At 35.0% G+C, this 25,864-nt stretch overlaps 2 protein-coding genes across 2 annotated transcripts; one reads left to right on the plus strand and one right to left on the minus strand.

The window, feature by feature from the left end:
- The first annotated feature begins 427 nt into the window (after positions 1 to 427).
- On the plus strand, positions 428 to 15,418 carry LOC135691449 (uncharacterized). Its single transcript, XM_065209319.2, has 5 exons — positions 428 to 620; positions 6,774 to 6,881; positions 8,070 to 8,156; positions 9,641 to 9,687; positions 10,955 to 15,418. The coding sequence occupies exons 1-4, from the start codon at positions 587 to 589 to the stop codon at positions 9,679 to 9,681; spliced, it is 270 nt and encodes an 89-aa protein (XP_065065391.2). The 5' UTR covers positions 428 to 586; the 3' UTR covers positions 9,682 to 9,687; positions 10,955 to 15,418.
- Positions 12,177 to 25,143, minus strand: LOC135691440 (uncharacterized). The gene is made up of 8 exons (XM_065209312.2): positions 25,018 to 25,143; positions 19,587 to 19,660; positions 17,309 to 17,461; positions 17,060 to 17,163; positions 16,573 to 16,653; positions 15,264 to 15,506; positions 14,240 to 14,308; positions 12,177 to 12,607 (listed from the first exon to the last, which is right to left on the minus strand). Exons 2-8 carry the CDS (start codon positions 19,654 to 19,656, stop codon positions 12,440 to 12,442), a joined length of 888 nt encoding a protein of 295 aa, XP_065065384.2. The 5' UTR covers positions 19,657 to 19,660; positions 25,018 to 25,143; the 3' UTR covers positions 12,177 to 12,439.
- Between the last annotated feature and the right edge of the window lie 721 nt (positions 25,144 to 25,864).

Below are 25,864 nucleotides of genomic sequence, written 5' to 3' on the forward strand. Positions count from 1 at the left end.
TTTCAACTGAAGGTTTTAGCTATGTAATTTGCACGTTATTTGCACGTAACAATATTGTCAAGCCATCATAGAACCTCCATAGAACCTCTACATCTGGAGCATTCACAATTTCGATAAGCTATTAACAACGTTGAAACAATCTAAACGCTTTAGAAAACGTAAAATTTGGGCTAAAGACTGTTAATTTTAGTTAAACCTGCTAGTTTATTTATTTAGCTATATTTATGAAAGTCATAAATACTTTGTTAGTACCAATGTGCATTCATACTAAGATAAATTCACATATGCATGGGGGAAATACCTAAGTGGTTGCTTTCAGAATTGGTTAAATTACTGTGAACTCAATAAAAACTACCCTGAAAATTAAAATGAGAGCGACCGGGACATCCCAATGCTCAAAATCGATAAAGTTTGGTAAAAGGAATTACACCAAGCCTAAGAAGAATCGGCCAAGGTAAATACCAAAGGACAATGGCAAAGAGAATATATAAAATGGAGGGAAGACTAGTAGAAAATGACCAAGGTTTCGAGCAATATCTAACATATAAAAATAAGGTAAAATACTTGGTATCGAATTTTTTACACGATGAGTTATGATCCTCCAAGACCATTCTTTATTGGTAAGTGTTTTGTCCTCCATTTGGTTGCTTATTATTTTGAGCCTATTAAAGGTATTTACAATAAGTTACAGAACCTCTGCATCAAAATACCTCTATTTACGTGTATTGATGTTTTTCTATGAAAATGCATTGGAATTTATAGAAGGACAAGAAGTTTTGACATATTATTTCTACTTTTAATTAACGGATTCAGCTGCTTAAGAGTGAGCGGAACACAAGTAAATAAAGGTAACATTCAGAATATAAACCCAGGGTTAGTAATGGATCAAAGACCATTTGGGGGGCATGTATTTAGAGGGAGTTATATTCGGGGAAGCATACATACGAAAACGAGTTTATGTGGGTGATTAAATTAGGGGGGACTATATTTGGGGGGCTATATTCGGAATTTTACGGTATATTGCTAGAAGCATGTTTCATGGAAGTTCGGCTTTTGTGCATTACGTCCTTTTAATAAGGCGATGATAAACGAGGCATTACACCAACCAGCAAATATGGCAAAAACATAACATTTGTTTGTACTTTAAACTTTAAAAGTTAGTAACATACTTTTTCACATACTTCTATGAACATTGAATGCTTTTGATCAAACGTACCATGGTTCTGAAATTATCTTCGTGGGATATTCTAATTCTAGCTAGATTTCTTATATTTCTTAGTTTGAATTTATTTAATATCAAGGTTGAACAAATCGCGAATCATATTTCAATATTCTCGTGGAATAAGTAATAGTACACCTCGAATATTTATGATATTAACACGAAAATGGAAATATTCGTTGTAGGTGGCTTTCGGGCTAATTCTACTCTGGCTTTAATTTATCTTATCACATATATTCATCATATATCCATCACTTACAAAATGGATGAATCAGGTTTAAACGTTTCAAAACAAAAGCAAGAATTGGTCTTAAACCAACAAAAAAGGTTACATTAACAACAAATATTTTCGTCAGGTAAATTTTCGGCGGATAAACTTCGTCGAAAAAATTCCGGACAACCTTCAAGAATTTCGTCGTGACAAAATTTCGTCGCGGATTTTTAACACAAAGATAGCAATATTATGAGACAAAACCATGCAGGCTCCTTTGCATTCAATCGCAGTACCGACTTCGTAGAGACTTTGGGGCTTGAGCACCCGTTCAGAATTTAGCACAGCCCTCCAGCTTTCTCACACAGAACAGTATGTCAGGAAAACCAAATTACGGCGATATATTCACTCAGTTATTGCGAAGGTGGGGTCAAAAGAGATGCTTTTAGCATTCAAAGAGTCTCTACCCTATATCTCGTTGTCAACTATTCCCGTTGCCTTGTGGATTCAGAAAAGGCCTCCAAAAGCTAATCACTAGAAAGTCATAGACCAATAAGTGTGCTTCCCTCAGCTTCAAAGATATTTGAGAGAATGATGTTGAATCAAATCTACAATTACATCAATATAAACTACATCCGTTGCCTTGTGGATTCAGAAAAGGCTTTAGTACAAAACACGCTTTATTACGACTTATAAAAGGCCTGAAAAAGTGCCTGGATAAAACAATGTCGCTGGTGCAGTGCATCTGGATTTATTAAAAGCATTTGATCGTTACCCCATATACTTTTAGTAGCCAAATTAAAATAAACTCATATTTTAGAGATTGGATGGACACAAAGCAGGGAGTTCCTCAAGGATCAATCTTAGGCCCGTTGCTTTTCAACATTTATATGAACGATATATTTCTGCATTTGAACAAAAGAATCTTGTGCAACTATGCAGATGACAATACATTTTGGCAGTCAAGTACTGATATGAATAAATCAACTGGCGACCTAGAATCGGAAGCAGCTATTCTTAATAAATGGTTTTGTGAGAATTCTTTGGTCCTGTATAGTGATAAAAGCAAGCTTAAAACTTTTAGAGCCAACCGATCGATTTTAGAGGAATCTAAAATTCAAATGAATGATCCTACTACAAAAGAAAGTAAGAATGTTAAATTATTGGGAGTCATCAACTTAGACCCGAAGAACATATACAATTTTTTGTAAAGAAGCTGGGAAAAAGGTAAACGCTCTAGCCAGGATTGCTTAGTATAGGGATGAATCTAAGCGAATTCTTTTAATGAAGAAGTTTGTTTTATCATATTCTAATTATTGTCCTCTTTTTTGAATGTTTTGAAGTAGCAAGTAATAGCCAGATAAACCGTATTCATGAAAGAGCAACGAGAATAGCTCATGATGATTATGAATCAATTTTTGAACAACTTTCAATAAAGAAGAACTTTTCATAATGAAAACTTATAATTCCTTGCGATATAAATTTATATAACATTTAAGGGTGTGAACCACTTTTAATGGATGATACAGATGTAGCCAAATAAAGAACTCAGTTCCAAACGAAATTAAATACGCCCCAACTTTACAAATATTCAAAAAAAGGTTCAGAATTTTCATCGTTCAATTGTACTTGTGATCTTTGCAAGGAATACGTACACAACTTCGGTTATCTTTGATTTACCGTAAAAGGTCTATTAAGCCCCCTCTCTTTTTAAGCCCCCTCTCTAGAAAGGTGCCCCTTATTAAGCAAAAATTTAAAATAAGCCCCCCTCTCTACTTAGCCCCCCCCCTCATAAGCCCTCGATGTCATACAAAGAAAACATGTGACTTCATTGCGTCTCTTAACTGGTGTGATGACAATAATATTCCCTGATTAAAGATGACAAAACAGTCACTGATGACCATGATTTAGGTGAGATTTTTAATGATTATAGCATAAATATTGTCGAAAATACTTTCGGTAAGAAGCCTTCCAATTGTAAGGTTAATTCTTGACAAATACAAGGATCATCCAAGCATTTTAGCTATAGTTCAAGACCCTGAGCAAACTTTTCAATCTTTTTCTTCAATGAGGTTACTGCTAGTGAGGTATGGCTCCAACTGAAAATGCTCGATGGCAGTAAATCAACAGGTGTTGATCAAATTCCACCGAAACTTGTTTCTTGCTAGCGATGATTTGGCTGTGCCTCTTACTAAAGCCATCAATTGCAGCATTCGAAATTTAATATTTCTACAGAATGCAAAAACTGTTGCAGTTTGCTCTTTAGACAAAGGTGAGCCCGTTCGTACTGTGGAGAGAAATTATCGTCCATTCAGTATGCTCAACACTTTTTCCAAAATCTTTTAGAAAATTTTAAAGGAACAGCTAAGTCCCTTCCTTGAAAAGACTCTTTCAATTTTTATTGCAGCTTATAGAACAGATTACAGTACACAGCATGTTTTGATTGAACTTGTAGAAGAGTGGAAATCTAAGCTTGACAACAATTTTATTGTAGGGTCCGTTTTGATGGACCTATCAAAAGCTTTTGATTGCATCCCGCATGATTTGATTATAGCTAAACTTCATGTATATGGTTTTGAAGAAAATGCCCTGGTTCTTGTCTATTCCTATCTTACAAAACAGAAGCAGAGTGTCAGAATAAATAACGTCTACAGTTTCTTTCAAGAAATTGTATCAGGAGTACCACAGGGGTCTGTTTTAGGCCCTATTCTTTTCAATTTCTACATAAATGACCTTTTCTCTTTTATAAAGAAAGCAACCATGTATAATTATGCTGGTGACAATACGCTTGCTTTCTTTCCAAATCCTTGCCAGATCTTGTCAGGGTCTTGGAAAATGAAGCCGACAGCGCTTTGTCACGGCTCGAACGAAATGAAATGATTGCGAACCCGAACAAATTCCATGCACTTTTTGTTAAAAAGGACCAGACAAATGCTTCTGGCATAAATCTTAACTTTCAAGGACATTCTATCAAATCTGAAGAGACTGTTAAACTCCTAGGTGTAACACTAGACTACAAATTGAACTGTGACCCACATATATCAAACCTTTGTAAAAAAGCTGCGGCACAACTGAACGTTCTTAAGCGACTCAAGTCATTTTTTGGTTTCGCTGAAAAAGAAGTTTTGGTTCAGAGTTTCGTGTACTCGAATTTTAACTATTTTCCTTTAGTTTGGTATTTTTTATCTTCAAAATCACTTCAGAAAATTGAAAGGATACAGGAACGTGCGCTAAGATTTTTGTACAATGATCATAAAAGTTCCTATGATGATCTTCTTACTAGGTCAAAAAAGTGTACAATGCAAGTTGCTCGTCAGAGAACCCTCTGTATCGAAATATTCAAGACAATAAGAAACTTGAATCCACCTTTTATGCATAGCATTTTTAGTTCAAGAACATTAAAACATCCTTCTCGGAATCCTAAAAACCTGAATCATTTTCGACCAAACCAAGTAACTTTCGGTTCCAAGAGCCTTAGGACCTCAGATCTGGAACTGTCTGCCAAATGAACTAAAATCAGCTGACAATCTTAACAGCTTCAAACGTATGATAACACGATGGGATGGTCCTAGCTGTAAATGCAACGTTTGCAAATATAATGATATCGATATCCTGTAAAATTTGTCCATTCATATCCAAGTTGCTTTAAATATTTAGCTCATGTATGTACGTATTTATTTCCTTAGATATTTCCTCTTGATTTGTTAGTCAGTCGAAATCAAACGGATCAAACAAGTAGACCAGGCGGAGAAAGGGGGTATCGTCCCCCGCAGGCGAAATTTATGACTTAGAGTGGATTTGGTCAATCTTAGGGCACTGATCCCGAAAATCAATGTTATACGGGCAAATTCGGGGGCTTTCAGCCTCATTTCGATGCTGAGAGTTTCGTCTTCGACTAAGTTGATGCTTCTGCATTTAGACAGTGTTAAAACATAATAATTGTTATTTGAACAAAACAAACGTGTCTAGGGATATTGAAAAGTCGTGTCTAGGGATGCAAAAATTTTGAATCATATACATAAAAATTTAAAAAAGAACCCCCGTCACAGTTTTCTTCTCTAACCGACACCAACAAAGGCAATCACATCATTCTAAAGAAACTCTCGTGCCATTTAAAGAAACAAAACGAAAGATAACAGCCTTGTTAAAATAATAAATCTGAATAATGATGCGTCAAGAATCCAGAAAAGTGGTCATCCTCCTTTCAGCCAATGATTCAAAAACTTCAACCCTTTATAGAGAAAACAATCAGCCTGGATGTAGTAAATAAAATTTCTTCAATGGTGGCCACACGAACGGGAGGAAAAATTACCGACAAAAGTTCCATATGTTACCAAAATTTTTGCCGGACTAAGGGAAGACTGTTATCCGATTAGGGTTTTTAAAAAAATATCAACTATTGAGGGGCTGCGGCCCCCCTTCCCTAGCCCAATGGCTTTCATTACCTCTAAAGATCTCCTTTTACATGATTTAAAGTATTAGATGAACAGAATTCTGTGTAATTATATTACAAAATAATCAGCTGTTCTATGCTGTTAATTAAATAGTTGCAAATTAAACAAATTCTTACACCCATAGTCTTTGTAGCGGCGCTAGCGCACTTGATTTTGGCGCGTGCACCAGTATGGTAACGAGCCTACATTTCTTTCGCACAGTGTTCTACTTGTTAATGTTGGTTGTACAAAAAGCAAATTGAATAAATTTAAGAATAATTCAAAATATCGTTTAGACGACACATCAAGGTGTCTTTTAATAGTGAGTAGATCTTTTATAAACTTTTGTTCAAATAGGATAACAAGTATTTGCTAATAATACACCAACTCATGGCGACAGGACTCTATGTATCTGATTTCAAGAATTCATAAGCATTCAGGGCGATAGAGGCCGAGCCTACTGAGCCGACAAGTACGACCTTGAAACTAACTGACATACTCGCTTTTTTATATAAGAAGTAGGAAATTAAAATTCGAAAACTTTGTGGCTGGATTGTTTCTTAATTGTTTCTCTTTAATTGTATGTTAAAAAAAATTAGACAAGATTTTTACATAAGATGAGTATACTACAGATATTGTTTCTTTAGTAAAATTAGCAAAAGATGAATCCTGTCATGAGGCATACAGGACCGCGGAAGCGGGAGGACTACGGGGCTTTAGCCACCCAATAATTTCCAAAATATACTTAAACCTATACAAAAAACGCCCTGATTTTGGAATTTTTAGCCCCCCCCCCCCCACACACACACACAATCTTCTAGTCCCCTCAATCTGCAATATGCTTTGCGGCTCTTGGAAACATATACTCTTGATAATATAATGTTCTTGAATTGTAATTTTTCTATTACAGATGAATTCATAGTGAAAGTGAAAACCGTAACAGATCAGACGTACAGTATCAGTGTGTCCTCTTCCACTACAGTATTACAATTAAAAAACAAGATAAAGGACCGCGCAGGTAATTTCCTTTTACATTCTTCCTACACTTTTTCCAAACACGATTGCTCATACTAAATTTGTTGCAGACAGAAATAATCTTGGGTTATTCCAAGTTGTTAGGAAGAAGTGCAGAGTTGCTAAACATAGTTGATACCACCTTCAACCCACAAGCTTGCAGGAGAGATGAAATCATCGCATGTTTACATAAGAATTCTATCCCACCTTCAGTTTATAGCTTCTTTTTACTCGGTGAATGAAGAAAAAACTTTGGTGAATAAAATACTTAAGTTCTTTAAATGAAATATTTTCTGTAAGCTATTTCTAGCTTCAACATAAAATTATCTGGAATGCAATCAGAAAGGTTACAAAAATCGAACATTTTGATGTCAGCCAAATAAATGCAACTGAAGAGTAGGCAAGAATGTCATAAAATATGATTAGAGGATGTCTTTTTTATATTTTTTTAATAACCCATGGAAGAAAATGACTTGGAAGGGTTTACAGTTCGCAATATTCTCCATCGCAACGAGAGGATTAGAAATTCTGACCAACTGTAACTTAAAAATTTAGGCAACCATAACGAAACAATTGGAACGTTAGAAAGAAATAATTGAGAAAAATTATGAAGAGCCAGTAGAAGCATCAGTTCAGCCCAAAAAGAATTCAATTTCTTTGGATATAGAGGGCGCAAAAGTAGAAAGTGAAGATGAGCTGGATATCTTATTTGTTGATGACGAAGGAGAACCAGTAACTGAAATTTGATATGCATTGGATGCATAGCAATACTCTAAAAATATCAAGGAAAACATTTTATTGTTATTTGATAGTCTATTGATGTAAAACCAGATTTTTCTAGCGTTTGAAAATTTCGGTAAGAAAAAAATTCGGTTTTGGAAAATTTGGTGGGATTAATTTTTTGTTGCCCTGATTCACCGAAAAGAATCCCACCGAAATGTTTGGCACTTAGTGTAATTACGAGAAAAACACAAAGGGAGAGAAAACACAAGTCTGAACACACTACCATATTCATAATATATTCGTAGAGAGTTACGTGTATGTGTTTTTATATTTTATTTATGTTTAATTAAAATCAATAAAGGTATGAAGTTACCTAAAGATAAACTTGCATTTGACAATCATAAATTTCAATTTAATACAATTTGCATTCGCACCAATGTTCCATCGAAATAATTCACTGGAATTTCAGGGTTCAAACCAGAAGAACAAGCGCTGACGTTCAAAGGAAATGCCATGCAGAACAGCAAAACAATGTGTTATTACAGAGTCCAAGCAGGTATACATGTCATTTAGTATATCTTAACGAGGCGAATAGAATATACCCAATTGACAAATCTACTTTAAAGGCACAATGTCCCACCGCATTTCGATGGCCATTTAAATTTCTCATTGGTTGGACTATACAATATATCTATTGTTACGTATCCAATCGCCAACGTTACACTATTTTCTCAATCACAAATGCGCTGCAGAGCCTACTGTTAATTCTGAGCGGTTGTCTGACGGGCGACGCACTTCGATAATAGGGTAAGCTTGTAAAAGCATTAGTGTTATTTAAAGGACAAGTGACACACTTTTCACACTATCTTTTCTTTTCATTAACTTATAGATCATCATTTAGAAGTAAGTTATTCCTGGTTTAGAATAGAAAATTCTAATCAGGGGGCGCAGGGGGCGCGATTTTGCTTTCTATCATGTGACCCTATGACGTACATTGTGATAACTCGGAATTTTCCTGTCATTAATAGAGAGTAATTTACGAAATACGACGCGACAGGTCCAGACGAACTGAAATCGTCTAGAAGCGTGTTGTAAACGTTAATATTGCACTGTATACCAGTAGCAGCAGTAACAAATTATCACAATCTACGTCACGGTGTCACGTGATTCATTTCCCGCCATAATTTGAAAAGGGTTTTTAAGTAGGGAAATAAAATCAAAAAGGAAAAATATTTCAACAACACTCTCATACAGCATTTTACTTTAAGTTAAAAGAAAAAAAAATTTGGCGCCAAAAGGGTGTCACTTGTCCTTTAAGTACGTATTTTAAACTTTTATTTGTTCATATTGTTTGCACCCGACCGTCTTATTATTAGGTTATTGTTACTTTTATTGCTAAATAATTCAATAATATATATGTATATATTTTAACAGTAGAGCGGAATTTCGATTTAATGAGCCCCTCATCTTGATAAGTAATGAAACTAAATTTTTAGAAAAAGTTGCATTTTGCTTCCATTTGTCGGTTTTTAATTTTTTGGGGGGACAAATTATCTTCACAGGTTGAAAAATATTAGCAAAATGATAGGGTATTATTTCAAAACCGCCCGCCCTTCTTGTAACTGCTCATACTTTGACATGATTCGAACAATTTACCTCCACTAAATACATCGACTCACTAACTAAAAAGGAGGATTAGTTTTATATTTGAGATCTATTGCAATTTTTGAGATCTGCTCACAAGAAAGTACTGGCGAAGATACGAGAGAGTTAGGGAGAAGGAACAAACGTCATCCTATTCAAAATTGTTCACAAAAGGGTTATGATCCGTCAGATTGCAATGAAAAGAGCAAAAATGTCCATTCATGTTCAGTATTTCATACTGGTTCTACTCCCAAACGAACTATTGGCATCCATGAAAACTCTCTATCTATGAAATCTCTTATTTTAGGCTTCATTAAAAAAGAATGGAAGTTTTATTCACTTAACTTTTTCATATAACATCAAAGTATGCATAACAACGGTTTTCATCTTTTCAAGGTGATACAATACGTCTTGTCATGAGAGGAAGAGGAGGCTAAACCTGGGTATGCTAGCTAATTATTGAGTAGAATTGCAAAAAAATAGATCGACCTCAGCTGTTGTTTTCTTAAGTCGACTAAATATTTTAAAAAGGAAAGAGGCAAATACAATAAATTTTCGAAATTGGTTTTTTTCTAAAAACAAGTCTTTCGGCTGAATGCTAAAACTAGTTTGAGATAAACAACTATCAATAGCTTCTTTCAATTCAGATAAAGTATAGTGGGAGAGTTAAGGAAAAAAACCCAAAAGGAAAAGCATTATTCGACAAATCTTTGTTATCCACGAATGGGAATATTGATAAGATTTGAATAAAAGTACAGTGCGCCACGTCTATCTCAAAATGTAGAAAGTAGGATGTAGAAGAAGATAACTTCCCATAAACACAGAAAATTGTCAACTCAATTCAAAAATATTCATCCTCTCAAGCTTCAACAACTGCGGAATTCAGCAAGCATTCTCACCGTGTTTCTGCAGACCCGCAAACATCAAAACCTTTCTAATATATAACTTCTGATAAGGCTGAAACTCGGTGATACAGAATGCTCTATATAATTAGTGCCGATCCCATATCAAATGGGGGTTTTTAAGCAAATCAGGGCACCTTGGATCATAAAGATTACAGTATCTGGACAGCTGACAAACACAATTCCGCCAGGTAAATTAATTTATGCTTATATATTTTGGCTGCTATCACCATCAGTAATAAAAAGATTGATGCTAATTGAGAGAAAACTCGAACGTTTCATTTTAAGTATTTTGAGATCTATGTAGTTCTAGTCATTTTTTTACCAGTTCGAGCATGGACCTAGGTTACCCTATGTTTCATATATGTGAGATGAAAATCAATATCCAATGTGTCTTCGAATGAAATTTTGGCTGAATACAAAATTTACTTATTGAATACTTGCTCATGAAAAAATGTGCTCTACAAATTTGCACAAAAAGAGTAAAGCAGTATATCCCATTACTGATGAGATGCATAAGGACATTTTTTTATTACTTTTAATTAAGATAATCAGCAATATATATATAAAAATTTTAGCTTATCAATTTATTGAAGAGAGATAATAAATCCGAGAAAGGTAAAAAAATTAGTGTGATAGCTATAAAAGTAATGAATGGTTTAAAAAAATTGAAACTCTAACCTTAAAGTAATTGCTTAAAACCAGGCTATCAGCCTCTGCGTTTCTGCAGAAAACACCATTATCTTCAGTGAAATGCCATCCAAACTTACTGAAAGAGAATCGAAGTAATTCAGTTATTTTTTTCTAGATTCCGATGGAACTACAATATCAAGGTTAGTGGAGGCCAATATAAAGTCAAGAGTGAGAAGATTTATGAATTACGAATCTAGTGACATTTTATGTTTTATATTGTTTTATTGCTTAAGCTTGTAAAGTATAAGTTTATGTTCTGTTTTTTCCTTGCACATAAAGCATAGAAAGTTGTCTCTCTCTAAGCATAAGCCTACAGACCAATGCTGCATCGCGCATCCATAATATTGTTAAGCCAACACACATTAGAAATCAGCTACTTGTTCATTGGCCAAAATTAAATATCCAAATAACAGTATTTCTGGCATCTTCGACATTTTCATCTCGAGTATTGCTTCCCAATATTTTGGCGATCATTTTAGTAGAGGATTAAGCATTACCTGCGTTGATAACAATTTCGGATATTACTGTATCAGACTAACATGTGTGCAAAATCATAGCAAAATCATCATGTAATCGGACAAAGATTAAAACGTCACATTTTAAAAGCGTTTTTGGATACGAACTACCTTTGTTGTGTATGGAAATTGAAACCATTAAGTGCAGCTACGCGTACAAATTCGGGCCCGATCCTTGTGTGTAATGTGCTTATAGCCTGGCGTTAAAGGATAATTTAATGTAAACTTAGAGTTACGGTTTGAGCAAGTTTCATTCATTCAGGCGAGCATTCAGGCCTGATATTGGAAAACTTCAAATCCTGCAAAATTTTAGCAGCTACTTTTTTAGCACCGAGTTCACGAAATGCTAATCCTTGTAAAACATTAAATTTTATTTCCGGAGGATTGGTTTGCTGTAAGTTTTGAAAATGTTCATACTGTCATCAAAAGATGCAAAGAGAAACACCGATCAATGTGAAATTGGACTGCCGTTGCCACGGCCGAAAGCTTAAGCATGAATTTAGCATTTTCATAAAATGAACAGCAGGCAGTTTCAACATCAAAATATCCTTCTGAGATTTGTTGCCAGGTTCTGAGCCAGAGCTTTTGTATGCTCCGGCCACTGGACGGATCTTAAGAAAACGAGCAACATAAAATTGCATTGATCTTCAATGCTATGCTATGATTCACCTTCCCAAGTGCTGTTAGTAGAAAATGCTAAAGAGCAATGTCACAATGGAAGATAGGGTAAAAGTAAGAAACAGATCTATGAGAAAAACAGATGTTTTCACTGGACGATCAAAGGTCAACAAAGAAGTCTTTTTGAAGAAACAAATACAAAAATTACATTTCATAATTAGGTATCTGTATAGCATTTTAATTTTCTAAATTAGAATAAAACAAAATAAAATATCTTAACAATAGAACGATGAATATCAAGAAAATTTCCACGGCATTGGCTAAGTTTCCATTCTGTGAAGTTGTATGCTTGTTTAAATCTCCCACTCTGCACAACGTTAGGCGTTTGATGCTGGTATAACCTAATGATACAACAAGCCTGGACAGAAACACCTTATACATGATTTCCAATCAAAGCTATTCACTGTCTACAGTATAAATTTTCCAATCAAATATCCAATAATCAATGCCAATATGGCTGCCAGAATCGGCGATATCTGAGAGGCATTTAATTCTTGACTCATATTCATGGTCGACATCGTTGTAGCGGCAGTGGTTGGTTGTTCCTTTGATACCCTTTGTCTTGGCCCTTCCTCCTAAATTTGATTAAAGAAAGGAATAAATTCCAGACATAATCAGGCCTCGATATATTCTGAAAACAGTTATCATACATCACAGGAAGTAAAAATATGAAGAACCGTCTTTCGCATACGAAATACTAGTGTTTGTAGCGTACTTTTTTCCGCCTTTTTCAGTTATTCTGATTGGTCTAAATCAACAGTCAAATAGTGATTGACATGCTTATTTTGACCAATAAGACTGCCCACCACAATCCCTGTAGCTAGTACGTGCCCCTTTTACCATGGTCGGCACTAGATCATAGTCAGCTAGCGTACATGACGCCATACAAACTATGGCAACCTAATGCATGAGTGGTAGTATGACGTCATCGCATTCCAACCATTTGATGAAAAACTTTATTGCAAGCGGCATGAAATTCAATTCCTATGTCAACTGTCAATACCTCAGGTCAGTCAACGTTCTAAACACTAAACTATGGAAAATGAAGACTGACACAATTTTGTCGGGGAACTCTACTTAAAACGCTTGATAATGTTCTTATGCGGCAAAACCAGTTATCTGAAATTTTAGCAACGGCTTCATACACAATTATCAATGGTACTTACTCTGACTCAAGCGAAAATGTAAGAGAGAGTTTTCGTAGCTGCACAGGCACTAAAACGAGTTCTTTAGATTCAACTGTAAGAAAGTGCTTCAAAACAGGGCCTATTTAATGCTTTGGCGTAGAATAGACACTTTTTTCCGTTTTTCTCTGTTTGTGTGTGCTATGAATTGAAACCACTGGAGAAAAAGCTAAATTCCAGCTTTAGCAGAAAATTCCCCGAACAAAGTAAGCAGAAAATCTGGCAAACACGCCCCTGTAGATTAAATAAACTACAGAATGATTTCCTGATGTCATTTTCTTGCATTCGCCTAAAACATTTAACTGTTCTGTAGGGATGCATGGGCCTTGTTAATGCCACAGCAAACCACAGGCGAGTTTGCTTGCAGCCTCCGTCTTATTTCACTTAGTCCTCGGTTGTAAAGATGTATGACGTCATGTACGTTAGCTGACTACGATCTAGTGCCGACCTTTTACCATCTGCAACACATGGTAACAAAGCTCAGTGTTCTTATTGGTTTTTTGAGAAAGCTAACATTTAATCATTATTGAATTATCTTAACTTGAAATTTAGAACAACTAAAAAAAGTGACCAGCGTATAAGATCTTTGTTCGAGGGGCACATCACTACAAGAAAAACTCGTACATCCTTTGTGGAAATTATATTGTTTTATCTGAAAATCCCTTTAAATCCTTTTGTTCCTGAAAAACCTCGTACGCTGTTTGTAAGAGTGAATTGCCTCTCGCCTTTGTTCACAGGGTTCTGATGACAGGGTCACTAAACAGGTCTTAAGCTTGAAGAAAATGCTAGCTCTTTCAAGTTGCCTTCGAGATATCTGGTGACTTAACACAATTATGGCTTCCTTCCCTTGAGATATCTGGTAATTATGGCTTCCTTCCCTCACCACCCGACAAGCGATATCGTCATAGAATTTTCTCGTGTGGCAGTTAAGACTGTAATGAAACCGAGAAACAATATAACATCCTTGATGTTTGATGCAATCGCTATAATACGCAACAAAGCTCAAGTTCGATTAAACTTTACCTTTAAGTCAGCGAGTTCCTTCTTTAACTTCAAATTCTCAGTCTTGATTGCCTCTAATTGTTCATCAATCTGAAAAAAATTAAAGGCATCCAGCGTTAATATTCTATTGAATATTATCCTTAGGTCCTTTAGCACAAGTGTCAGTGATGTGTAATACACGTGATCGCAAAATGTGACACGGGTATGGTAAGCTTTGAATAAACAAAAGATAAACGGGGTAACACTTAGAGAAAAGGGCAAATCAGATAACAACAAAATTAAATCTCTTTTCTACAAAGTCTTTCGAGGATTTCAAAGATGAAAGTAGCGAATATGGTAAAAATATCAATTCGGAACTTGGGTTTTCAATCATAAACAACAAAAATTTCACATCATTATCCATCATTACCACACCCAAGTCCAAGACCTTTACTGGTAACTTATAAGCTATTTCCTTCAAAACGTTTCTTAGAAGTTCAATCGAAACTCAAGAGTAAAAATTTTTGTAATCGTGCACTTATCATGACTAGAGCCAGTATAGAAAATAAATAAACAAAGCAACTGTGTATAAGGGATGTCGAGAAGTCTTTTGCGTACAATCATGCATTCAGAAACGACAAACAAAGTATTTCAGGAGCAAAGAAAATATAAATGAATTATTCGCCAATCAGTTCTTATATTTGAGCTAGTTCTTCTAAATGCATAGAACAGGTGATAGACTAACAAGGGAATCATACTTTAAAGCAATAGTTAATAGTTAATAAAAAAATTCATTTGTTTGTTGAAAATTTCCGGTGAATGTAACCGTACTTCGTATATAAATCAAAGAAGACTTAAAAATTGTAAAAAAATTAATGACAATCTTCAGTTACTAGCGACATGTTTGATGGTCAAGCATAATTTTCTGTCCAAAAAACTGCATTATAATTAATTTAATATCACTAAGAAACAATTTGAAAGAAATTTGAAGAATCATGTTTTCTTCTTTTGAAAGATTTTAACTAACAATTGAAGAAGAATCATTTTCATCTGTTACACGTCATACCTGTTTTTGATTAACTGGCGGAGTCTGGGGTTGGTTATTTGGAGTGGTTGCGTCAAGTGGCGGCTCTTGGCTTGGCTGTACGTTAGTGGAAGGATTTCTAACAGATTCTGAGACATCACTTGCTGGCAAAGTTGGGGCGGAGGCTTTTGCCGCAGGTGTTCCAAATGTTGTTGTTGTTTGAAGCGTACTCTGAGCAACTGTTGCGGGCTCTCGCGGTTTTGGGGTTGATTGGGCTTCCTCTTCCTGCAAAAAAAACAAGATTTCTCATAGTTAAACAAAATTTATATGGTAAGGTTGTATTATTCCAGTTAAGGGACTGTCAAAAGGCAGAATAAATGGTAGAAAACAACGAGTCAATTTTCAGCGTATTTCAAATTTCTAGAGAGGAAACAGCTGGGAACCAGAGAATTTTACTTAGATTTCAAGGAAAATTTAGTGGAAAGGCAGCTTCAATTTACCATAAAATCCCTAATTTCTAGAGCTTTGCTAGGTCTAGATATATTTTAAACGTTTTCATTATCGCAAAAATGTTAAATGGATTATAAACAATACATAATATTAAAAATTCTCCAAAATAGCTTGTCATTTTGCTAAAGCCAAAAATGTAAAAAACATTTTTCCATACTCAAAGCTTGGAAATTTCTTGCTCTTGAAAAATTGAGCTTCTGAAAGACCCATAAAAATTGAGCTACTGAAAGACCCATAAACATGAAAAAATAGTCCGTAAATACTTTTAATTGTGGAATATTTTCCTTTGAGGAATGTCGCTTTCCTTCGGTACCTTTTGAAAATTAGTAGGGATATCAAGTTCTCTGCCCCCCCCCCCCCTGGAAAACACCACTGACTGTATTTCCCATGCTTTCGTACTACTTTTTCTCATTATAACAATGAGCTCCGAAGCGACTTCTACAAGTGAAGTGATTTCCAAAATCGAGAAATTAGAGCTGCAGATCTAACGATCTTTAAGCAAAGTATTCGGTTCTTACCAAAAGAATTTTATGAAAGAACAAAAATTAATTTAAATGTCAACTGTAAGGTAATTATAGAGCAAAGAAGTTTGGCGATCTAATGTGTTTATTTTTAGTTAGCCAGTAGATTTGATGGAGTCCTTGCTGTATGTAGACAGCAAATCTACTTCGCAGTTACCTTAACTACTCTATATGGCTTTTATAGACAGATTGTAATCCTTTTGTCGGATCCCAGTCACATTAAGAGACATATTGAATAGTAACATATGGATGCAAATACTCATCAAACAGACAGAAACTTTGTCATTACAGTGTGAAATATGTTTCCGAGTTCAACTTACAGTTGCCTGTGCTTCTGTTGGCACATCAAAGACACATTTCAACTTAGAATCCATCATCAGACTTTGATCACTAGTCTTCCACTAAAACCGGAAGTTGAAATATTTAGCGCACAAAAAACAAACATCTTCAGTCTACTGCTAAGAAATCAAACATGATAGATTTTAAACCAACCAGAATGGTGGGGATGAAAGATTGTGAAGAAAGCAACATTAGATGGTGGATGATCATTTAAACATTTACTACCCCTGTGATATGTAAATGTATTAAGAAGGCTAAGGCTAGAAGGATGAAAATTCTTGCCACCAGTGTGCTGCTTAATCGTTTCTATTAATCGTATCTAGCCACTCTTGGTCGTTCAAAAATAAACGTTCATTCCACTGAGCCAGATGACTTAATGAAACGAGCGAAAAATTTCTGAAGATAAACCTAGAGATCTCACTTTAGCCAAGGGAGTTGTATTTATTGATAAAAAAAATAAATCTTTACCAAGCTCTCTACATCTGAAGAATCACCGCTGACAATCATTGTTTGAACCATAAATTTGTGTCTGATGTTCTCTCCTGTTTTGTATTCGAATGGTTGAAGCATCACTGAAAAAATGATATAAAATGAGTTGTGCTAGCAGCTGTAACTAGCTGAAATCAGCAAACTAACTTTGTATGGAAAACAGCATCTCAGATCTAAGAGGAGAACGCAAAAGAAACACTAAAAGCAAGGTTAAGGAAACAAATTTACCATCAACTTTGACAAAATCATTTGGAGGCACAAGTCCATTATTTGGTTTCACGCAGTAATGTCTTGGTGCTGTGGTTTTCACTTTGAATGCAACAGCCTTCTCTGTTGGATTGCGTAAGGTCAGAGTAGTAGAAACTACATCTTTGAAAGGTCCTGCCATGAAAAACGGATGATATAATAGCAATACGATAACTATATGGCTACAATTTTGGTTTGTGGCAGTTGCATCCAGTGATTACCAATGATTGTCAAGTACCTTGTAACAATAAACATTTTCTGCAAAGGTTTCTGTACAAAATTTTTCATGTCACTTCAGTTCAACTCTGAATGCTCTAAACGAATTCATTCTTTATAAACTCCCTGTAGGATAGGCATATCATCAGAAAATTAAAGGTCTTTAAAACTTAATTGTAAAGCAGGTTTAGCAAAAACAACTGACTCTTTTTACTCTATAGTCCCAAATAAACAATAATTGCTTGAAAAACTGTGATTTTCAGTAGAATGTGCCTGTAAGAAGAACATAACTGCCATGTTTATAATCTTTTGTAAAAATACATATGTGACTTAAAACAGGCAAAGTGATTTTACACAGGTTCATTTTAATCAAAGAATTTCCAAATAAGACTCAAAATCAAAAGACGTTGAGTGAACTTCTTGGGTCTACTTTGGTGGCTCCTTTATCACAAGCCTCAAAACATCTGTGAAACTGGAGATTACAAAGTAAAGGCATCTGAAAAGCTTTTTATGGTAGCGATAAAGGCAAAGGTAATAAAAAACTGGGGAGAGAACAACAATAGCTTGAAATTATCCACAAAACTTTAAGAATGTTGATTTCTTTGTAAAATGCTGAAATAACGCGATCTACTACTTGCAACTTGCAATCTACTTTCTTATTTCTTACTATGTCAGTCCCGAAGAGCTTTAAACAAAAGAAACATTAAAGTGTGAGTATAACTATAGGGAAAAAGAACCAGAAAGGAATCGACATTAAAGTAAGCACCCAAGCAAAACTAGTATGCTTTCTAAAATACTTTCAAATTGATCTATCTCATTTAAACACATGCTCTGATTCAACATGCTTTTGACCAATTTTCCAATGACTTCTAGAATTGAGGAAAGATTTGGATAAAGAGCATGATACATTCCTAAACACATCAAAGCAAGGAATACAAGTTTAGAGAGTCCAAATAATAGCAATTGCATTATCCTTAATTACTGTGAAGTGGGTCACTTGAAAACAGAAGGCTTCCAGTCAAATACCTCCAGAAAACCTTTTCAGAGGTTTTCTTGAAGCATCTATTTTACTTTTAGCTCATTTGTCAAAGCAGCAAGGGCCTTACAGATTCAGAATCTCACACAAGCAGTTGATCAAGCATGTGAGACAAACTGCATTTGTGATTGAAAATTACAAATCACAAAGAGCCATTTTGATAAAAATGGAAGAAAAATTGCAAATCTTTTTTAAACAATTTGACAGACTTGACCAGAGATGGAGCTTAGGGTGGGTGTGGTTTTGTTAAACTTTCCCAAGAGCATTTGTTAAACAAATGGCACATTCAGCAAATTCTGCATCATTCAAGGCTTACTTGGCAAGCTTGGTGATTTGCATAAATCAAGAAATCATTCTGGCACAGGACACCCCAAGAACTTCTTCTAGTGCTGCCCCTGGGTCTGGGCAAACACAGTTTTAGGTGTTATACTTCAAGTTAAGGCTTTGCAAGGCATTGGCAAGATGCCAATCTACAAAAACAAGCCATTTCAGTCTAAAAAGTTGAGACTAAATTGATTTGAAACCAGTTCACACATTATCATCACCATGGCACCACTTTTTGCGAAAATATTTTTTGCTGCAAAGCAATGAAGAAGTGAAGCAAATATATTTTGAATCCAGAAACTTTATAATGCAATGCATACATTCATTGATATACCATAGACATTATGAGAAGCAACCAAGGGCTTATTGACTGTCGTATAACTTGGTCATTTATTCACTTCAAACTTTAGCCAATAATCCTCTTAAAACTGTATAGCTAAGGAAGCAGTTGAGCAGAATTTTAAAACCAAAAGATTTGTGCAGTATAGCAACTTACTAGATCTCTAGCCCAAGTCAAAATTTGGACTTTTCAACTTGTGATGGGGTCCTTGGTCTTCAGTTCACAAGAAAATAAATTCTAAAATTGGTTTGGAAAGGCTTTAAAATCACTAAGAAAAATATCTAGAATTTGCCGCCGCAGCTTTCAAAGCCTACAAATAAATGATTTAAGAAACTACTACATACCACAGAAAACCAATTCGTTTGCAGGTTCAAGCTGCAATATTTGTTCAGCCTTCTTACGTGGCTCAGACATCCTCCTAGTAAGGAAATACATTAGAACTTAAAAGCTGTATTTATCAAAAGCAACTGACATTAAAACAAATGAAAACCACTTTTTATGCATTTATTATTTTATGCACAGTGAGTTTTAACCATTTTTAAATTACAAAGCATAGAGTTAAAAAGGCGTAACAAAAACTTGTGGAAAAAATATAGCACTTCTAAAGATTTCAAATATCCAACACAGCAGGGAATGAAACAAAATACAACATACAACAAAAGAAGGTTATGCTCAAAATATCTTTTCAACCAAGGCTTTTTCTGTAAAGCTGATGTCAAAAAAAATCTTGATTGTACTTTGCTAGTTTGGTATCAAAAGTCAGGTATTTCTAAAATTTATTTTGATAAATAAATTATTAACAATTGAATACCCAATATGGATAGAAAATTGACAAGAGATGTCCTCTAGGGGCTTTTATTGATGTGAATGTTACTAGGAAAGAATCAAAAGGACATGGATGAAAATTTGAATCTTTGATAATCTGGATAATCATTGCACCTGAACTTTGGATAATTGATTTTGGAGATAACGACTCAAACCACTTTAAAATGATGGCACCCCAAATCCCAATCCTTTATTTTGATCAGCATAACCAAATTAAAATAGCCAGAATACAGCCTTTGCAGTCCCTTAGAAAGGGAAAATTTAAATCTCACTATAAGTGCAATAAGAGTTGATATTTCAGGGGGGGGGGGGGGGGGGTGGCACTAGGAGATATGTCACTTCAAATTCTGACAAAGTAGCAAATTTGGTGCTTTAAGAGCAGCAGCCCCCTAACACCCCCTGCTAATGTTCCCCAGAGCCTTGTTCCTAACAATTATTTTATTCAAGTGTGAATCCTACTGAAATAGAATATTGTGTCAAATTTCATTTGATTTTTAACACATTAGCACATATCAGGGCTCCTTGTTTTACATAAAAATCACCCATTCCAAGGTCCCAGGTACAAAATGAATCTGAATGTGAATCGTTTTGACAGCAAAAGAGCCAAAAAAATTAAACTGAGTAATTTTTACCTGACATTCCTCATCGTATAAACCACAGATAATGCCAAAGGTATACAGAAAATTTAAATCCTGATGAGGAACGAAAGTAACATGGATAAAGAAAAATGTGTTTGATTGGTTTTTTGTTGTTGACCAAACACAACTGCTTATCAGCTATTTCTTTCTACACAAGTCAAGATCATTCCCTTTTAAGACAGATTCCAAAATACCTAATTGAAAAGAAGAATCTCCCGTGCTCAAGGATATAAAATTTGTCATCAAAAAGTTGATTTTAAAATTGTAGTCACAATTGGTAATGACTATCTTTATTTGACTTCCACATTTTTACCTGAAACATTGCCAGTCCATGATATTTTTAGATGCACTGGCCACTTAGAACCAAACTTTTCCCCTACCAAAAAATTTATGATTTTTTCCCTAAAACAATCAAAATCCCTAAAACAAGTCTTCCAGGGAACAATTTTCCAGAAAAATTTCCTTGATATTGTCAAGCTGTGAACCCAATTTAGTTTTGGAAAGGAACAAATCACGAGAGCTCTCTGAGATAAGGTTTAAATCAGGCTGATTTTCCTTTTTCAGACAAAACAAAAATCATTGCCCAGAAAATGTTGGATTTCTGTAAATTTATTCTGTAAAGTAATTTCAGTAGTGGATTTGAGAGCTAGATGCATCAAGATTGCTGCCAAACAAAGCATCAGCTAATGTCAAACAAACACAAAAATGCTTTGTCAGCCTGTAATCTAGGCTTTGGATAAACTGGGCAAAAGAAGGAGCTTTCATACACCAAAATGAAAAAAGTTTTAAGGACTGGTTGCAAAACTTTGGATGATCACTTTCTCTTTGAAACTTGAAACTGTTTCTTTCTTAGTAATTCAATGACTTCAAAACTTATTGCTTTTAGTGGACATCTAATTATAAATTTGATACAATGTCTTATGTAGTCAATGTTATCATGGGACAAAATGTGCAATACAAAGGGCTGGAATTGCACACCTATCAATTATGGCTGCATAGATGCAAAACAATTATGATCCTGCTACTCTTTCCCAATGTCAATAGGGTATTTTTGCAGCTGAAAAATTTATTCAGCCCCAAGCCTACTTCATTTTATTATCTTTGAATAATATTCTATGCTCATTTTCAGCTTTTTCTTTACTTGCTTTTCCCATTTTAGCATATACATCATAAGAATTTATAAATATAAACTGCCTTATAAACAAAGCAAGTGATTCACAGATCAACTATATTTCATTCACAGACATTTTACTTTTATTTTGAATAGAAAAATATTTTAACAGTGCCAAGTATCTTTTAGTTTACACAAAGCTCATGGATATTCAACGAATTGGAATGTGATTTAAGATTCTGGTTTTAAGTTTTGATGCTAAAGCATCATATGGGGTCAATTATCTGCAATCTACAATTATAATCTCCACATGACAGAGATGCCTCTGCAGCATGAAATAGAAAGCAGACATTCAGGCCTTGCTCTAAGGAAAATGAAGGTGCTCCATAAAAAGAGCCCCTTAGAAACTCTATGCGCTCTATTTCGCACCTCTAAGTGAATGTCTTTGAGAGCATCCTTCGAGAGCTTTAGGAGATCGAGAGCTTCAAATCGAAAGCTTCGGAAGAATGTTAAATATGAAATTCAACAGTGATACCAGAAAGCACCATAATATGAAATAACAAAACATGCAACAAACACTATGTTAATATAAATATAGAAATATAATAAAACAAAGTCGCAAAATTGTTCAGATTTTTCTAGATATGTAAGTTGCCATCATTCGATGAGCTTTTATCAGTGTCAGTATCACTACTGTTATGTTCAGCTTCACATATTGCTTTATCAAAACACATGGCTTTAAATCAAACATTTAATTTTGTTTCCTTTTTTCATGTTATCCATTCTATAAGAAACGCTAAAACATCTACCACTCGCAAAAGCAAATGAAAAATGAAAAGCAACGCGATAATTTGGACGGAAACGTGATCGTTGATTTGCGGCGATTTTAAGTTATTAAAAAAACAGAAAATAATATATACTTCAATCGGAATTTAATGCTTGCTCGAAAATCAAATAAATCTGCCGGAGAATACGCTTAGGCTTGATGGCCTGTGTCCTTGATGGTTATTAGAGGGTTTTCAGATTAAAAATGATATCGAAAACCCAACGTGGAATTTGCTGAATTTTTTCTCAAGGGGTAATCTTACGCAAATCATAATATTGCGGTCTGTTGGGAAGATTGTTTATGCTTGATCAAGTTGATTTAACAAATTCCAAAAATTTATTTTGCTCCCCGTTAATATTGTTTTAACGTTTTGAGGGGCTCTATAAATCGCTCTCCAAGGCTTTTTTTGGGTGCGCTTTAGGCGCGCGCGCTTGATCGAGCGCCTTTCCGGGCAAGGCCTGGACATTAGAGGCAGAACAGAAATACCACACATTCATGTGCAAAATGATTTAACACCTAAAGTAAAGTTATATGCAGTTATCTAAAGTCATCAACAAAAGGTGCTGGGGCATCAACAAAGGCATTAAAATAAGCTGTAGTTAGCCTAAGTTTCCTGGGACATTTTGATTGATAGGCTGATATAAAAGGTCCATTATCAGCTATGAATAAAAGAGCATACTATAAAAATAATTATGTAATTTTTGCACCTAAAGAGGAATGTAAAAGGGCAGGCCTCGCTAAAGTGCGAGAGCTGCACTTGCAGGCAAACCATGCCAATCAAATTACGTCTGCAGGCAGGGGCGGACACTTGGTCAAATATTGGGGGGGCAAGCCTATTGTTTTAATAAGATGACGTCACATTTCCCATTGTTTTAGAACAAAAGACCATTGTTCTCTAAAGTATTGGGGGGGCGATCGCCCCCCCTCGCCCCCCCAAGTGTCCGCCACTGTCTGCAGGTACATCTGATAAAGCTGTCTTAGATAGATTTGTTCAAAGTTTTCAATTGTTTAAGAAGAAACAATAGAAGAAAGTTTTAGAGAAACAATTCAGCTACAAGTTTCACCATGATAATATTAAGCTTAACCGCTTTGTGAAAGTGATTTATGTAGCAAAGAGAGAATAATAGATTTTCTTAACAGCAAGAACAAGATGTCCAAAAATCTTGACATGACATGATTATCTAGTCTGTTTGCGTTGCTGCAGCAAGTTATCAGTTGAATCCATCATTGATTGAAGGCTTCTGTTTAAAGAAACTCAGGATAAACTACCAATCTGGGTGCAGTGTGCAAGAGATGGAAATTGTGATTGCTGTTAATTGTTAAAATATTATAAAAGCTGTATCCTTAAGTATCCTTAATTATAGCATCAAACAATCAAACATATCAAGCAATAAAACCGACTGCCATTTTGTTCTTTGCTTGAATAAAATTAAGGACACAATCGCTTCAAATTTTCCATTTTTGTCGTAAGCTTAAGTTTGTTTAAACTCTATATGCTATTTTTGTTGACAAAACAATCGTCATTCTAAAGTAATTTTCTGTTAAAGTAGTTCTTTGAAAATTTACTGGTATTTGCATAATTAAACCTTACTTTATGTCTCTTATTTTAAACAGTTTATATCCTACGCATTACAAAGGAAAAAGAAAACTTGCAGGTACCTTTAATAATAATAATAATAATCGAATGTTTTAACAGGGTGACCTATCAGTACAATATATACTGTTACCATTAGGGTCCTGATATTTAAGCACTGATAAATTAATGGTAAAAGATCGAAAAAACACAAGCGTCCAGTAACAGCCCTATCCAGAGATAAAATAATTTAAAATCATATAAAATGATTTTTCTAAAAATCGTCTAAAAAGGAGTTTAGATTCAATCTTTCTGGCACTTAATGGTAAGTCGTCAAATTCTTTCCCTGCCAGATAATAAAAACCTTTGCGTTTTGATTTAATAATTGAATTTTAAACAACTTACCTAAATGACGTAACATGTAATTAATTGATTTGCTGAAAAAAATGTGTTTGAGCTTGAGTTTTCACTTGAGGAATCTTAACGAGATGTTGAATGTTTCTTTCTCCCATGAACATTGGTAGCAAAGTAACCTTTCAATGCATCACAGACGTTGTCTTGCAAGGTATCAAACTATTTTGCAAAACTGTTTGTGCTGGCAGGCACAAAAAAATTTTAGGGAGGTCTGTAAAAGGGATTTCTGAAAAAATTGGACCTTGATTGATCGACCAAGGAAAGAAATCGAAGGTTGATTGAAAGGCGTATTCTTTCTGCTATTCAAATACATGCTCAACATCTTTAAAACAGAAAAAAGAAAATTTAATTCTGGTCATGTTGAATAGAATAAATAAAATATGCTTGCCTGTAATTATCCTGATTTCCTGGCGGAGTCTGGAAATCTCTCTTGCTGAAGAATTAGGCCCACATCGCAAGAGCTATGAGTTGTACTGCGCGTGCGCACATTGTCATGAACAGGTCGCAAGCTGACGGTCAATGATTGTAAATTTGAAATCAGTTTTTGTCATGATAAAATGACAGCAGGTATGGAGATGCCAAAAATAAATTCAAGCAGTCACAGAATAACTAGAAAATAGCTGATGAATTCCGGAGCTATTTTTCGCAAAAATAAAAATCGAACTCTTGCTTTATCATGCTTAAGCTAATGGTAGGAGCAACATAGAATGCCAGAAAATTTGATAAATCAGGGGCGTGGTGGGAATTTTTATGGGCCGGAAAAATCATGTTTTTAGGGGCACACCATTTTGATGCTCATTGTTTCTTGTTGTTATCACTTAAACCATGTTGAAAATGAGTGTTGCGGAGGCAGCGTAGGGCCTTACTTCACTTTTTTTCTAACAAATCTAATGCTACAAATGATAACAGCTTAAAATGAAGTAAAATGACCCAAGGGGCCCGTATGAAAAGTTTTAAGGGGCCTAACGGGGAATTTCTCGAGTCCCGGAGGGCCACCACGCCCCTGTGATAAATTGACCAATTTGAAGAACAGCATGGTAAAATTAGTCAACAGAGGCTTTGCGGGATAGCCTTGTTGCCTCTTTGTCAAACATATGGAGAAAGAGGGTCAGGATTTCAGGAATCATTGGAAGGAGTGCACCGTAAATCCGCGAATTAACCCACCAGTGGCTTATTAATTAAGGTGCTTTTTCATGGGGGCTGAACAAATGACAAGACTTTCAAGATCCTTTCGT

The sequence above is a fragment of the Rhopilema esculentum genome, chromosome 4 (assembly GCF_057945365.1).
Source record: "Rhopilema esculentum isolate cy_ngs chromosome 4, ASM5794536v1, whole genome shotgun sequence".
Classification (NCBI taxonomy): Eukaryota; Metazoa; Cnidaria; class Scyphozoa; order Rhizostomeae; family Rhizostomatidae; genus Rhopilema; species Rhopilema esculentum.

Bases quoted from the DNA above. Each gene is read 5' to 3' on its own strand.
- LOC135691440 (XM_065209312.2), bottom strand. From the start codon at position 19,656: ATGTCTGAGCCACGTAAGAAGGCTGAACAAATATTGCAGCTTGAACCT. The intron at 17,462-19,586 runs GTATGTAGTAGT...TTTTCATGGCAG, and splicing joins AAACGAATTGGTTTTCTGTG to GACCTTTCAAAGATGTAGTT. The intron at 12,608-14,239 runs GTAAAGTTTAAT...AATCAAATTTAG, and splicing joins AGGAACTCGCTGACTTAAAG to GAGGAAGGGCCAAGACAAAG.
- LOC135691449 (XM_065209319.2), top strand. From the start codon at position 587: ATGAGTTATGATCCTCCAAGACCATTCTTTATTG. The intron at 621-6,773 runs GTAAGTGTTTTG...TTTCTATTACAG, and splicing joins TCCAAGACCATTCTTTATTG to ATGAATTCATAGTGAAAGTG. The intron at 8,157-9,640 runs GTATACATGTCA...CATCTTTTCAAG, and splicing joins TTATTACAGAGTCCAAGCAG to GTGATACAATACGTCTTGTC.